Genomic DNA, 15,505 nt, shown 5'->3' on the forward strand with positions numbered 1-15,505 from the left:
TTGGTTATGGAGTGCAAGGGAAGGAAGTTTTTGGTTTGTCCAGCTAGAAGGATAGCTGTACACTTAGATGAAAAGAATTGGAGGTGGTAGTGCGGTGTAGGTGTTGCATGTAGATTGGTAATTCTGTTTCAGGGCATATTAAATATCTTAAGTAGAGATGCAGTCGCACATACATAGCTGGAGCTCAAGGGAGAGATCTGGGCTGTAGATGGAAGTTTGAATATCATATAGTACCCATGTGATTGGTAGAGATGAACTGTATTAGTTTTGGTAGGGCTGCCATAACAAAGTACCATGAACTTTGTGCTTCAACAACGTAAATTAATTTTCTCACAATTCTAGAGGCTACAGGTCCAAGATCAAGGAGTCAGCAGAATTGGTTTCTTCTGAGGCCTCTTTCAGCTTGGCTTATAGATGGCCTTTGTCTTTACATGGTCTTTCCTCTATGTGTGTTTATGTCCTAATGTCCTCTTTTTTTTTTTTTTGCGGTACGCGGGCCTCTCACTGTTGTGGCCTCTGCCGTTGCGGAGCACAGCCTCCAGACACGCAGACTCAGCGGCCATGGCTCACCGGCTCAGCCGCTCTGCGGCATGTGGGATCTTCCTGGACCGGGGCACGAACCTGTGTCCCCTGCATCGGCAGGCAGACTCTCAATCACTGTGCCACCAGGGAAGCCCATGTCCTCTTTTTATAAGAACACAGTAATATTGAATTAGGACCTACCCCAATGATCTCATTTTAATTTGGTTACCTCCTTAAAGACCCTATCTGCAAATATAGTCACATTCTGAGGTACTAGCTGTTAGGACTTCAGCATAAGAATTTAGGGGCGGGGGACACAATTAAGCCCATAACATGGCCTAAGGGGAGAATATAGCTAGAAGAGGACCAAAGGTAGATTCCTGCAGCACTTAAGCTTTTGAAGCTCAGAGAAGTAAGCTAGCAGAGAAGACTGAGGGCACTTAAGGTCAGAAAAGTCAGTAAGCATGGCTTAATTCTCTTAAAACCTAAAGAAGCTCTCTTAGAGACCTAAGAATAAAGGAAAGAAAAAAGAAGCAAAAAGATGGGAGAGAGGAAATTTACTGGGGATATTGAGAAGTAGAGTTTAAGAAAAGAACATAACGTGGTTAGAGGCAATTAAATAGGCTGGAACATTTTAGTTTGATTTGGTACAAATATAAAGACCCAGCATGTATTAATTTTACTGAATTGTTGCCTGAAATATTAAACCAGATTATATCTGTATTTCTTCCAGCTTCATAAAATTCTTGGAGATAAGGTGAACAATACTGCCGTAATTGAAAAGCAAGTGCTAGAACTTTGGGACAGACTGTATCATTCTTGGTTTGTAAAGGTAAGTTATTTTAGCTAAGGATTTCAGTTGTAAACTAATAGTGTCCTTTTATTTTATGGACTCATTGACTAGGTAGGATTGTGTTAACATTGGGGTTTTATTTATTGACATTTTTAAGCTGCAAGTTTTTTTTTTTTTTTCTTTTTCTTTTATGGTATGCTGGCCTCTTACTGTTGTGGCCTTTCCCATTGCGGAGCACAGGCTCAGCGGCCATAGCTCACAGGCCCAGCCGCTCCGCGGCATGTGGGATCTTCCCGGACCAGGGCACGAACCTGTGTCCCCTGCATCGGCAGGCAGACTCTCAACCACTGCGCCACCAGGGAAGCCCAAGCTGCAGGTTCTTAAACCTCAGGTCACTAAAAGTCAGCTTGAATTGATGATTAGTCTCCATGGCAGAACCCACCAGTCTCTGGTGTATCAGTATTCCATCCTCTGTTCATTACCATCAACAGCATCCCATCCTCTAGACCAGATTTGTACAGTAGAAATGTAATGAATGCAAGTCATACATGTTAATTTTTCTAGTGGCCACATTTAAAAAAATACTAGGACAGGTGAAATTAATTTTAATAATGTATTTTACTTAACCCAGTATACCGAATATATGTCATTTCCATATGGAATGAATAAAAAAATTTAATGAGGTTTTATAGATATATATATAATTTTTTCCATTTTTGGATTAGCCACATTTTAGGTACTCAGTAGCCATATGTGGGTAGTGGCTACTATTTGGGACAATACAGCTTCAGACTAAGAACTTTTCTCTTTGAGGAAGTGAAAATAGATCCAAAAGTTTAGAGAGATTTATTTTATTTTAAATAAACCTTTAATGCTACTTGTGCTGATGTACTCCAATTTCAGAATTTATGACGAAAAATAGTATCATTTTTCATTAAATATAAAAATGATGGTTTGAAAGCAGCTAGTTGTGCCAGGCTGTTCTGTACACTGCGTTGGCAAGGCCTGTGGGCCATTAGGAGCTGTGCTGTGGAAGATGCCCATCCAGGGGAAGGAGATAGAGTGGGGCAGAGTTCGTGGTTGGTTTTTCCCTGGGTTGATCTAAACAGAAGAGAAACATAAATAAATCTCTTAACTTGGGGTTTGGGGGTAGGAGGGCTTGATTTAAATTTGAATTTGTTGCTCGGTGACCTGTTTAGCATTGTGTACTCCTGCCCCAGGAGGAGTCGAAGGAACAGTGATGGTTTTTGTGGCTTTCCAAAACTGGGAGTTAAAACTAACTGGGTGGGCTTCCCTGGTGGCGCAGTGGTTGAGAGTCCGCCTGCCGATGCAGGGGACACGGGTTTGTGCCCCGGTCCGGGAAGATCCCACATGCCACGGAGCAGCTGGGTCTGTGAGCCATGGCCGCTGAGCCTGCGCGTCCGGAGCCTGTGCTCCGCAACGGGAGAGGCCACAACAGTGAGAGGCCCGCGTACCGCAAAAAAAAAAAAAAACTAACTGGGGGATCTCTGGGTAGATATCTGCTGAAGAGCCAGACTATTGGAAAGGTTGTATCCACTTCTTCTGCTGACTCTGGGGCTTCTGCTTACAGACAAACAGCTTTTACTGTCCCTCACCCCCTTTGAGCTTCACTTATGGTCCAGGGTGGTCAGTGTTTTAAAAGCATAGGTTTGTAAGTGGGTAAGTGCATTGCTTTCTTTACCTGTTTTACTAGGATCTAATGTCTTCATTGCATAATGAAGGCAGGCATCACAGTGCTGTTTGAAAAAAGTGCGAGAATGGAAACACAAGAATGTTAAGAATCTACTTCTATTTCTAAATTTTAACCTTACCAGTCACTTTGTTTATACATCACATCACTCTTTCAAATCTGTTATTCCTGCATTTCTGCCAATGTAATTCTCTTCCAGATAGACAAGCTAGATTCCCCCCGACCCTTGTTTTCCCCTGTTTTATTGAGATATGATTGACATATAACATTGTATTCGTTTTAGCTGTACTTTTTCATATTTCCCCTCTGCTTCCTTTAACGTGTATGGAGGAGTAATAAGAGAGATGAGCAAAGGAGGAAAAAAGCAAAACTGGGAGACCAAGAGAAAGGTTAGAGGGGCTAAAAGGGAAAAATAAGATGAAAGTATATGCTGCGTTCCTGTTCAGTTGAACATACTGACGAGTAAAGTGTGTTCATGAACATACTTAGAAGGGAAGCTTTTAAGCTAGAATGAGACACAGTAACTAGAATGTAAACAGAAAAATATATTTCGGGTCTTTCGGTGGAGTTCTTTGTTGATTTCTTAAATAATAAAAAGTTTTTCACCTTTGTGCACTTACTAAATTGCTCAAGTGGACCTAAAACAAAATAGGCTACTTTTACCTCCTATTCTTTAGGTTAAGATGGAGATTTCATGTCTGAACTGTTCTCTTCCATAGAATGTAACGCACTCTGGAAGGCTCAAAGGACACAAGATGCACATAAGTCGTCAGAATAGCTGGCTGGGAGACATTCTGGACTGGCAGGATATCGCTTCCTTTGTCCATGAGAACATTGAGACATTTCTTTCGGTAAGAAATAGTATTTATAGTTAAACTGGACTTAGAAACAAAAACAGAAAGTCTAATTCCCAGTTTTCTTCACACACTGAAAGGCCTTTCGGTACCCTGTTTTTAATGCCATGACATTTATAGTTTGGAGAGTTCGAAACGCACTAGAAAGATGTCCAAAAGCCATAGGCCTCAGGTGTAACTCCCTGATGCCTCCTCTGTGGTTGAAGAGTAACCAAGAGATGCTGACTCAGGTAGCACACGTAATGCTGTGGCTCTCAGATTCTGAGATGGTATCCTTGTCCCCTAGGCTGACCAGAATGTTCCCAGTTGGACCACTAGAGAGGGAGCCACCTTTGGTGGGTGAAGCCCTTTGGCAGATGGAAATATGGTTCCAGTCACATTAGAGAGACTGGATGTTTAAAGGCTTCGCTTATTATCATCCCACCTGTCCTTCCCTCATGCACCATCCACCTCTGCCTTGTTTACCAAAGGATCAAAGGCAGCAAGGAACAGCTTGCCGTGTTGCCGAGTTTCAGCGACTATTCTTCATTCCATAGCCTACTTTGTGAGGTATCTTGGTCTGTGGCTTTTCACAGAGATGAGAAGACTTCTCTTGTGAATAAACTTATAACTCTCATCATGTTAATAAAAGTGGAGGTTTGCTGTGCTAGATGTTTTTAAAATTTAATTTTTATCAAAATAATAGATGACCATAGCTTAAAGGTCAAAAATGTTTTAAGGTTTTTAATAAAAAATAGCAGTGCCCCTGCTCTGTGCTTCCCCACTTCAGTCTCATTCTCCAAAAAGAGCTCTCAATTCTTTTAGCTTTCTCTGTATATTTACCTCTAAATTTCTTAAGTAATGTTTATGCTGCTCTTTCTTGGTTTTACAATATTATCTTTTGGCTTCCTAACATGGAAGATGAAGATACAAGTCCCTCAGTGCTTCCTTACAGCTCCCTTGGGGTTTTCTTACGACTCCTTTGGTCCCTTCACCCAGTCCATTCACCCATCCCTGCACTCACATTTTCCCTTTCTCCCAATCGCCTAATGTAGCTACAACAGTTTGAAATTACATTTAGAAATTCATGTCCTTCAATTCTAAGAATGTTGTTTTTGATAATCCCTTCCCTCTGTTTTCTGTAGTCCAGTGGCTCTCAGATTTTGGTGTGAGGACTCCAAAGAGCTTTTGCTGATGTAGGTTCTATTGATACTTATTGTATTAGCAGTTAAAACTGAGAACTTTAGGGCTTCCCTGGTGGCGCAGTGGTTGAGAGTCCGCCTGCCGATGCAGGGGACACGGGTTCGTGCCCCGGTCCGGGAAGATCCCACATGCTGCGGAGCAGCTGGGCCCGTGAGCCATGGCCGCTGAGCCTGCGCGTCCGGAGCCTGCGCATCCGGAGCCTGTGCTCTGCAATGGGAGAGGCCACAACAGTGAGAGGCCTGTGTACCGCAAAACAACAACAACAACAACAAAAAAAACTGAGAACTTTAAAAATATTTATCAATTCACTAAAAAAAAAAAATAACATTACTTGTTGACATGAAGGGCATGCTTGTTATGTCTGAAAAATAACCATTTTCCAAAACAAAAAAAATGATTTAGTGTGAAGAGTGGCTTTCTTTACATTTTTGCAAACCTGTTTAATTTTGCAAACCTCATATTTGTTTCTGCATTCAGTCTGTTGGAATATGTTGTTTTGGTTGAAGTATATGAGGAAATCTAGCCTCACACAGATATGTAGCTGGAAAAGAGGGTAGTCTTTTAATAACCTTCTCAGATTATCGTGACTATTCTTTGATACTACACCAAAACTCAACAAATGGTATTTCTTAAAGGTTAGTTGCAGTGTAGAATTTGAAACCGTATCAGTGAACTTTTTCTACTCCCCTATATTAAGGTCCCTTGATCTGTCTTGGCTAGGAATGGATCTTCTACCCTTACATGATTTTGTAATGTGCACTGGTCATTTGGAATATTGGTTCACTAATATCTAATTCTAAATATTGACACGTTTTGTTATACAGTATTAAAAAAAGTTACATTCTTTAATATCACCACCTATCTCATCAGAACAAATTTTAAGAAACTGTCAAGGTCAGACCTTGATTGAACTTTTTTGGTTTTATAATACCCAGCATCTCTTTCTTCTTTTCTGAACCTTTCTTCCTAATCCCTTTGAGTACATAGAAAAGTTACTAGATTGTTAGTGACTACCAGTCTACAATTAATGTATTCAGTTAATTTCTTAAGAATTACCACAGAGTATTTCCTATCAGTATGACCCAGAAACTATTTAAAAATTTTTTTTGATAAAAATTCCAAAGTGACTGAATTCCTCAAAAGAATGTTTGTAAAAATCACAAGTAAGGGCATTGTTGGTTTGTTTCTTAGAATCAGTGGCAGTATTCATTCATTCTTTATCCCATAAGGTCAAACAGTCAATCATGCATATTTTTGTAGGCATCATGAAGCATTTTCAAGATTTTATGTAAGGAGTTATTGTAAATGAAACTAGCCTGCCAAAGCCCTCTTATGAAGGCTGAGCTGAGGTTTGCAAGAAATGCTGAGGACAACAAAATATGCCTTTATAAGTGGTACATTTGAGGTAGGAAAGGAATGGATAGGCCTTTCATGGAAGAGATGGTATAACTTGAGCATATGACAAAAAACAGAACTTCTCTTTTGGAAAGGGCAGCAAAATAAAACCAGCCATTAGGAGTTCTGGTCCTAGGTCTAGTTCCGCTTATTAGCTTCATGCCCTTGGGCAAGTTTTTAAAAATCTCTGAGCTTCGGTTTGTATATCTGTAAAATAAAGATGATATCATCTACATTGCTTCCCTCGCTGCATTGCTCTGAGGTTTATGCGAGCATTTTGAAAACTATAATGGAAGGTGTTTTTCTGATCATCTTGCTTCCTTGTTTTTCATTAAGAGGAAGGATAGTCCTCTTGGGGAGAATAATAGAACAGACATTATCATATGGGACTTTAAGTTCATGAAGAGATAGGAAATATCTATAACACACCTACGTGAAAACACGTAGGTGTGTTATAGATATTATACATCTTCTTTCAGTAATATTTAACATGTATTAACATCTCGTTTTAGTGAATTTGCAGGTGATGGATCAGATGAACTCAATAGGTCTTGATATAGGGTCATTATCTGTCTGAGGAAAAGGTTTTCAGCTGCAGAGCTCTGACCCCATCTGTTCATTTCTTTTATTGTGACTTCAGTGAAGTCATTGAAGTGACGCTTTTGTGTTTGTTGTTGGTTCTAAGTTGAAGATGGCCAGTCGGTGGGGGAGGTATAGCTAATCAGACTAATGTTAGAATTTCTTGACCTGTGCTTGTGGTCCTACAAGCTACATACAACTACAGGTTGCATTCTGGCATATTCTCCTGTAGGTATTTTTTCTATGCGTGCCATTTTCATAGTTATAATCATGCTATAAATAAGCTTTTTTGTCCTGTTCTTTAAACTTAGCATTGTATCACAAAATATTTTTCTGTGTTATAATAGAGATTTTTTTTTTTTGCGGTACGCAGGCCTCTCACCGTTGTGGCCTCTCCCGTTGCGGAGCACAGGCTCTGGACGCGCAGGCTCAGCGGCCATGGCTCACGGGCCCAGCCGCTCCATGGCATGTGGGATCTTCCCGGATGGGGGCACGAACCCGTGTCCCCTGCATCGGCAGGCAGACTCTCAACCACTGCGCCACCAGGGAAGCCCAATAGAGATGTTTTAATGGCTGCCTGTTATTATTTGTAGTACATTCACCATAATTTACTTAACCATTTTCCTTACTAATCAACATTCAAATGTTTTCAGATAAAATAATACTCAGTTCTTGTTGTTTCAGTTTATGGTAGTAAAACACTCCATGAGAGCACACTAGACAGCTGTAGAAACTTCTTTCCTGAGGATGCGTTCTCATATTTAGCCTTCCCTCCTCGCCAGATCTTAGAGTCCCTGTGGATCGTGATGAGCCGGAATGTGAGCCTGCTCTTCACCACTGTCACCACGCTCCTGGCCATCCTCTTCTACAGCGGGACTGCCCTCCTCAACTTTGTTCTGTCTCTGGTATGTACACACAGATGAGTACGTGTCACACTCCTTCTGCAGTAAAGCATATTCTTGGTTCCATTTATGTTTCCTTCCGGTAGTTTCCAAATGTGATATTTTAGGAGGTACTGTCCTTTGTTTTGCAGATAATTTTCCTGACCACACTATTTTATCTGTTAAGTTCCAGTGATGAGTACTACAAGCCAGTGAAGTGGGTGATAAGCCTGACACCACTATCTCAGCCAGGTCCTTCTTCTAATATTATTGGCCAGTCTGTGGAAGAAGCTATCAGGTAGGGAAAAGATTTATGCTGTTCTTACTTCCTTCAGAAACTGCTCTCCATGAGAGGCCCATTTTTCTGTCTTGAGCCTTCCTGGTAACATTCAGTGCTAAGCTATTGAGGGACGCTGGTATTTTCAAATTTCTTTTTTTTTTTTTTTTGCGGTACGTGGGCCTCTCACTGTTGTGGCCTCTCCCGTTGCGGAGCACAGGCTCCGGACGCGCAGGCTCAGCAGCCATGGCTCACAGGCCCAGCCGCTCCGCGGCATGTGGGATCTTCCCGGACCGGGACACGAACCTGTGTCCCCTGCATCGGCAGGCGGACTCTCAACCACTGCGCCACCAGGGAAGCCCCTGGTATTTTCAGATTTTTAACATCTCCTTTGAGAGGATAATGTAAAACAGTTTTAATATCTTACTGTCAAGCCTGTGATGTACAAAGGTCTAATGGCCTGTCCCCAGGCCCTTGCTGCAGCTTCTAATCGTCACATAATTTGCTCGGGAGAAGCCCCTCCTGCACCCTGCACCACACATACACCTCAGCTTCTCTCAGAACCCTCCTTGTATTCTCAGGAATTCTAGCTTTGCTTGGGGAGGAGAGTAGGTGGCCTTCCTGTTTCTTCTTCTGTCGCTCTGCAGCCAGGCTGTGTCCTCTGCAGAGGGTAGTTTGGATACCGGAAATGCAAAATTTGGGGTTATTTCCAAGTCACGCGCTCTGTGTGTATCGCAGGTTCCAGCCAGAAATTTCCATCATGTCTTCTGGGGTCTATGTATTGCAGCCTTGATTTCTGAATGAGATGATTCTTCAGCTTTTATTCTTCATATCCTCTTTCCAAGTCACTGATGCCTTTTTCTTTTTCCTCTTCATCATGTCAGGTAGGGAGAGGCCTTTTGCAGCCTTGTCTCAGCTCCTTCCCAAAACTTTGTCCCTCATTGCTCTAACTCATTAATAAGACTCTACTTCATTTTGACTTCTTACGAATAGCTACTCAAATGAAATCCTCATGTTATCCATTAGAGCTCCTTTTTCTAATAAGCTGTTAGGTGGTCTAAAGCTTCTCTTGAATAGTGAATCTTTGCCTGGCATTTCTGTTTCCACATACTTTTAAGAAAATGGGAATTTCTTGAAACTAGTCTGCCACAGAAATGTTGATTTGACCTGATAATTCTGTCTGACTGATTTTGGCTTATTTTTTCACTGTGTTCATGTAACAGCTGGTGAGGATACCACTTTGATCTTTGGAAAACCCTTGGTTACATTCAAATAGCATGCATGCACCTAAAATATATTTTCTCTGGAAACTTTGCTACGTTTTCTGTTTTTCCTCCTACTTTATTTGACAGTAGGTGGGATTAAAACCAAAAAAGCTCTTATCCCCTTTGGTGCTCCCAGGTATCCACATGGAGCCATCCATGTAAATATTCTGGGTTTGGGAGTATATTGTCTACTGTAACAGCTTTCAGGGTGAAGTTGTCTTCAGGAAAGATACTTGCTGGCTTTAGCATCCCTTCTAAGCCTATTTGACCATTGGTTTTCATCTTTATTAATCTATCAATAGATTAACTTTAGTGTATCTAAGTGACATCTGTCTCAAAAAAGTTTATGCAAATACTTTACCAAAAAGGAAAAATAACTATCTTCCCAATAGGATAAAGCTATGGAATCAGCCATATCAAAGGCTGCCATAATCCTCTAGTCAGTGTGACTTAAGCCAAGTCTTACAGAAAAGTATCTAGCTTGTCCATAAAGAACTTCAAGAAAGATACTTCTTTTTCCTGAAGTAACCTTTACTAGCACAGCTGGCCATCCTCTAAATGTCTGTCATTGAGTCATGTTTTTTTTATACCAAATATGCCACCTCCTTTGTTTTAAAGATTATTCTTTAATGTCATGGTTCCTTGGAACTGGTAAGCAGAGCTGTGATTTATACCTAAGTTCAGCTGATTGAGATCACACATTCTTCTGGTATACCATGATGCCTTCTTCCAGGAGATGGTTGGAACAAAAGATGATGAATTAAATTTGTGGTACTGTTACTCACATGGACACATGAGGCTGGCAGCTAAAAATTTAGTTCTTTGCAGAGAAAGACAAATATCACATGATATCGCTTATACGTAGAATCTAAAAAAAGGATACAAATGAACTTATTTACAAAACAAATAGAAAACAAATTTATGGTTACCAAGGCTGGAGGAAGGGTTAAATTAGGAGCTTGGGGTTAATAAAATACACACACTACTGTATGTAAAATAGATAACAAGGGCTTACTGTATAGCACAGGGAACTATACTCAATATCTTGTAATAACCTATAATGGAAAAGAATGTAAAAAAGAATATATATATTCATATATATGTATAACTGAATCTTTGTATAACTTTGTTATATATGTATAACTGTACACTTTACACCTGAAACTAACAGAACATTGTAAGTCAACTATATTTCAATAAAAATTTTAAAAAATTAGGTCTTTGGTTCAGGAAGGAGTTTGAGGTTAGAGAGCGTACAGTCATCTACATAGATATGAGGAAATATATGTCTTTTCACAGGTTAGATTTGCTTTATCTTCTTGGGATTGTACACACTAATTATGTACTATAAGAATAGCCCATGTCTTGGTTCTAATGTATACTCGTACAAAAACCATTCATTTTATCTTATTTTTTTTAATTTGTTTTTAACTTTTTATTTTGTATTGGAGTATAGCCGATTAACAATGCTGTGATAGTTTCAGGTGCAGAGCAAAGGTTAATGTTTTTTTATTGTGGTAAAAGTCACATAGAGGACTTATTTTTAATACAGAAAAAAAATTAACAACCAACACTACAATCCTAATTGTTCTCAAAATTGATAGATTTCTGTGAGTCTGAAAAATATGGTACAGACGAGATAACTTGTTATATAGGCTGGGCCATTTTTCTAACCACAACTATATCAAGTTATATAAATTATAGATTGTAATTCAGGTTGATTTTTAGCAGCCTGAGTGCTTTTTATTTCTTTACTGGGTCAAATTCAAGGCTTAAAATATACAGTCATACATAGATACCTCTGAAGAACTTTCTCATATATGTAAGATAACAATGAGTTGTAGTTCTACAAGCTCCTGTCAGTTTTTTCATTCTTAAGGATTATGTTCAAGATGGAATATGTTTCTTCATGGAGAAAGATTTTAAGAGGGAAAATATTATACAAATGATCATGAAAATATTATCATAATACCCTGAGACTGAAGCTTAGTGTGTAAATTATCAATGATGTCAGGTTTTATAAGCATCAGTCATTAGTTGTCATCAATGTTGCAGTTAAGTGAATTATTAAACTCATTTTCTATGATCCATTAATAAGTTAAAAGTGGAATTGAAATTGGGAGTTAACTGCATGTCCAGACAGTGAAAGTGTCTTTGTTCTTCAAGCTTTGCCTTCTGAAATATGTGGCTACTTGATAATCACTGTCTCATTGAATTTCTGAACCTTAGTTATTTTTCTCCATTCTGAATGAGTATTCTTCTAAACCGAATACATTTGTGATTGGGTTTTCATTTCATGAATTTTTGAGTTAGTGGCATGCATCCGTTACCCCTAAACCATTTTCCTCCCCTTAGAGCATGTTGTGTCCTGAATGTTTGCATCACACCCTTCTTCCCCGATGCTCCATTCTGCTTGCTCTGGTGGAGATATTGCACATTACTAAGTTGCATGTTGTCACGGCCTCAGTGCAATTTAGTGTGTGTGATATTTTCACATGAGTGCATGCACACGGGTAGGGCTCTTGCTTGTGGGATTACAGCTTTTCAGGGCCGGTGGGTGGGAGTCCTAGTGATGAATTTGATGGGAGAATGTGTGTACTGTGAGATTTTCGGTGAACATGCTTCCCTCCAGTTTTGCAGAATTAAAAGTATTTGGGTTAAAAAAAAAAATCAGCGTCGATCATTTAGTAAATCAGTATTTCCAGATTTTACTGGAAATATTAAATATTCATTAGAAATTCTTGTGGATTGAAGGTTATAAACATTATTTGTTTAAATTAAAATGTATAAGGAACCGTTTAAAGCTGTAAGAAAATATATTTTCATTTATTTGAAGAGATCTAACGCTGAAATAGAGAGGCAGAATCTCTTATGCATGTTTGGGAAAATTAAAATTAGTAGAGTTCTTAAATAATAAGCAAGTCAGTAAATATAATGCCTTTTTAGCCTACTTGATTAAAGATCAGTTTAATAAGCTTAAACCTTTGCTTCAAGTTTCCAAGGGAAATGACTTTTAAAAACTTTGTCTTGTATTTAGTTTCTCTTTGTGGTGCTTTAAAAATTGCTAAGTTCATTTTAATGAACTTAGGCTCATAATACAACTAGTGTTGAGATACAAATGTTTGCTATTTGCGTATGTAATTGAAACAACCTCTTGTTGATTTTTTTAATTAGCACTAGAGTAAGTATCCATGATCGGTAGGCACTGTCAAAGACACAAAACAACGTGTTAATTAAATAAAAGTATTGAATTAGTATTTACTGCTGCCAAGGACTCCACACGATTTAATGTGATGCCATAGTCGTATGCTTGTGTGTGTGATTCACAGTTATTTCCAGTGGGGATGGAAGGCGTCTGTGGGAGCAGCTCTCCCTGAGCCCCTCACCAGCACGCTAGGTCTGCGTGCACAGCGTGACCATTCCCCTCTGGAATGGAAATCCAGTGTCAACCAAGTTTCTGTACCTTTTACTGTGGAGCTGGGTCTCTGGGGTGGCTAGTGAATCAGGAAAGGGAGGGGGTTGTAATGAAGGGATCCCTGATTGGTCATTTTATACGCGGGGTCTCTGAACATGCCTGCCCTCTCCACTAGCTCACCTTCTACTTGAGGTGCACTGTGTGGCAGTGAGGGTAGACTACTGTTGTTCCCTGGGGAATGATAGTCTAATAGTCTTCCTGTCTGACCTTTAGAAAGAAAAGAGGGCAGAACCAGTGTAAGGAAATGTCAGGAGTAGGCAGAATTTGATTGTGGACTCTTTACTCTCCTTTTCTTTCTTTTCCCTTAGACTGTGCTTTCTACTTGTTTGTGGTCTAGGGCCCTGTGTACCCTGAGGGCACAGAGCTTCTTGACTATGGTTTTTCATTCTCCCCACCCATGTCCTTGCTGCAAGTCTCACTCCATTAAAAGCAAGTCATCTGATGAAATCCTGAGTTGGCTGGCTAGTTCTCTCTCACTCAGTTTGGAAAAGTAACACAAATACTCTTTCGGTCAGAAATGAGAGGGGGCTGAGAGCAGAAGTAAAAAATTTGTGAAAACAACAGTTTCATCTCAGAGTTTATAAAGGATAAACACAGAGCGCTGGTTAAGAATTAAAATTCTAACCAGTCATTTGAAGTCAATTTAGGTCTCTGGTACAGAGGAGTTAGATATGTAGTTGTGTAAACGAGGCAGGGACACACAAACCTTTATGTGTCATAATTATACAAGTATAATTACACTTAGACAAAAAGCTGATTGTGTATCAACTTGGAACTTTTATTCACAGAGAGGTATGCTTAGATGAGGCCTAACTGGATGGGATGCGCTATGGCCTGCCTTCAGTAGAGGGGACCCCTGCCTTGTAACAGTCTCCATATGGCACGGGGCAGGGGAACATCTATAGGACCGTCTGACAGTGGAAGGTCTCTGAGTGAGGATGTGGCCTTGTTAGAAAGGGGGAGCCTCCAGCTCAGGGGTTGGTGTCAGTCTCATCTGTTGAGCTAAATCAGGCCTGCTGAGCCAGATTAACTGAGCTACCGAAAGAGGGGAGGAAAAGAGCCTCCTGAGTCTTCTGAATTTGATTCTCCAACTGCTGAGTGCTGGGAAAGCCTGGAGATGTAGTTAGAGAACAACTCTCAGTCTTTAAAGAGTCACTGAAAAGAGGTGTCTTAGAAGGTGGAGCACACGCAGATATTCTTCCACTCAAAAGAAAAGATTGGGACTTCCCTGGTGGTCCAGTGGTAAAGAATCCGCCTTCCAGTGCAGGGGACTCGGGTTCGATTCCTGGTCAGGGAACTAAGATCCCACATGCTGCGGGGCAGCTAAGCTCATGCGCCACAACTAGTGAGCTCACACGCCTCAACGAGAGAGCCTGCGTGCCACAAGCTACAGAGCTCACATGCCCTGGAGCCCGTGTGCCACAACTAGAGAGAGAAAACCCCACACACCACAACTAGAGAGATGCCCGTGCGCCACAACGAAAGATCCCGCATGCCTCAGCCAAGACCCCGTGTTCCACAACTAAGACCCGACGCAGCCAAATAAATAAATAAATAAATATTAAAAAAAAAAGATTGAGGTGGATAGTGGAGGAAGACTGTATGCTACATGCATATGAGACTGGTGAACTTGATACCTGATAACAGTAGCTCCAATAATAGCCACTGTTATTGAGCACCAAGTGTGTGTCAGGTCAGTTACTGGGGACTCCAGATGCGTTGTCATTTAGCTTTTCATGAGCTGAATTGTTCTTTCTGCCTTACACCTTGAGGAGATGTGGTGTGATGTAGCAGGCAGTAACTTCTGGCTAGGTGTCCATAGACTATAGGTTTTCTCAGAATGGAGAGAGAAAAACAGTTGCTAACGTTTCTTTAAAATGTTAAACAGATACCATATTACCCAGCATCTTCACTCTAAGGCATTTACTGAAAAGCAGTGAAAGCATATGACCAAAACTTGTGCTTAAATGTTCATAGCAGCATTATTCACAATAGCCCCAAACTGGAAATAGCCCAAATGCCCATCAGCTGGTGAATGGATAAACAAATTGTATATTCCATTATGGAATGGAATACTACTCAGCAATTTAAAAGGAACAAACTACTGTGTGGATGAACCTCAAAAGCATTGTACTAGGTTAAGGAAACCAAACACCAAAAGCTGTGTAATGACAGCGGGAATGTACTTGACACTACTGAACTGTACACTTAAAAACGGTTAAATAGTAAGTTTCATGTTATGTATATTTTACCACATTGTTTTTCAAAAGGTACGTAATGTATGATTCTGTTAGTACAAAATTCTAGAAAAGGCAAAACTGTAGTGACAGAAAGCATATCTAGTGGCTGTCAGAGACCAGGGCTCAGGGAGGGATTCACTATAACAGGGCATGAGGAAACTTTTTGGGAATGATGCTAACGTTCTATATTTTGATTCTGGTGGTAGTTATGCAACTGTATACATTTGTCAAAATCCACGGAATCATATGCTTAAAGTTGGTGAGTTTTATTGTTGGTAAATTAGAGTTCAATAAAACTTACGTAGAAGAAAGAGAGGAGAAAAAATGGCTA

The 15,505-nt window shown here is 40.2% G+C and overlaps 1 protein-coding gene across 2 annotated transcripts in view; it reads left to right on the forward strand.

The window, feature by feature from the left end:
• The window catches only part of TMEM245 (transmembrane protein 245), a 103,815-nt gene that overhangs the window by 62,630 nt on the left and 25,680 nt on the right, over positions 1–15,505 (forward strand). For both annotated transcript variants that reach the window (XM_060154667.1, XM_060154668.1), the window contains 4 exons: positions 1,256–1,354; positions 3,746–3,877; positions 7,819–7,941; positions 8,070–8,215. In XM_060154667.1, the coding sequence (XP_060010650.1) occupies positions 1,256–1,354; positions 3,746–3,877; positions 7,819–7,941; positions 8,070–8,215 (500 nt within the window). The remainder of the gene's footprint in view (positions 1–1,255; positions 1,355–3,745; positions 3,878–7,818; positions 7,942–8,069; positions 8,216–15,505) is intronic.

This window comes from Lagenorhynchus albirostris, chromosome 7 (genome assembly GCF_949774975.1).
Source record: "Lagenorhynchus albirostris chromosome 7, mLagAlb1.1, whole genome shotgun sequence".
In the NCBI taxonomy this organism is placed as follows: Eukaryota; Metazoa; Chordata; class Mammalia; order Artiodactyla; family Delphinidae; genus Lagenorhynchus; species Lagenorhynchus albirostris.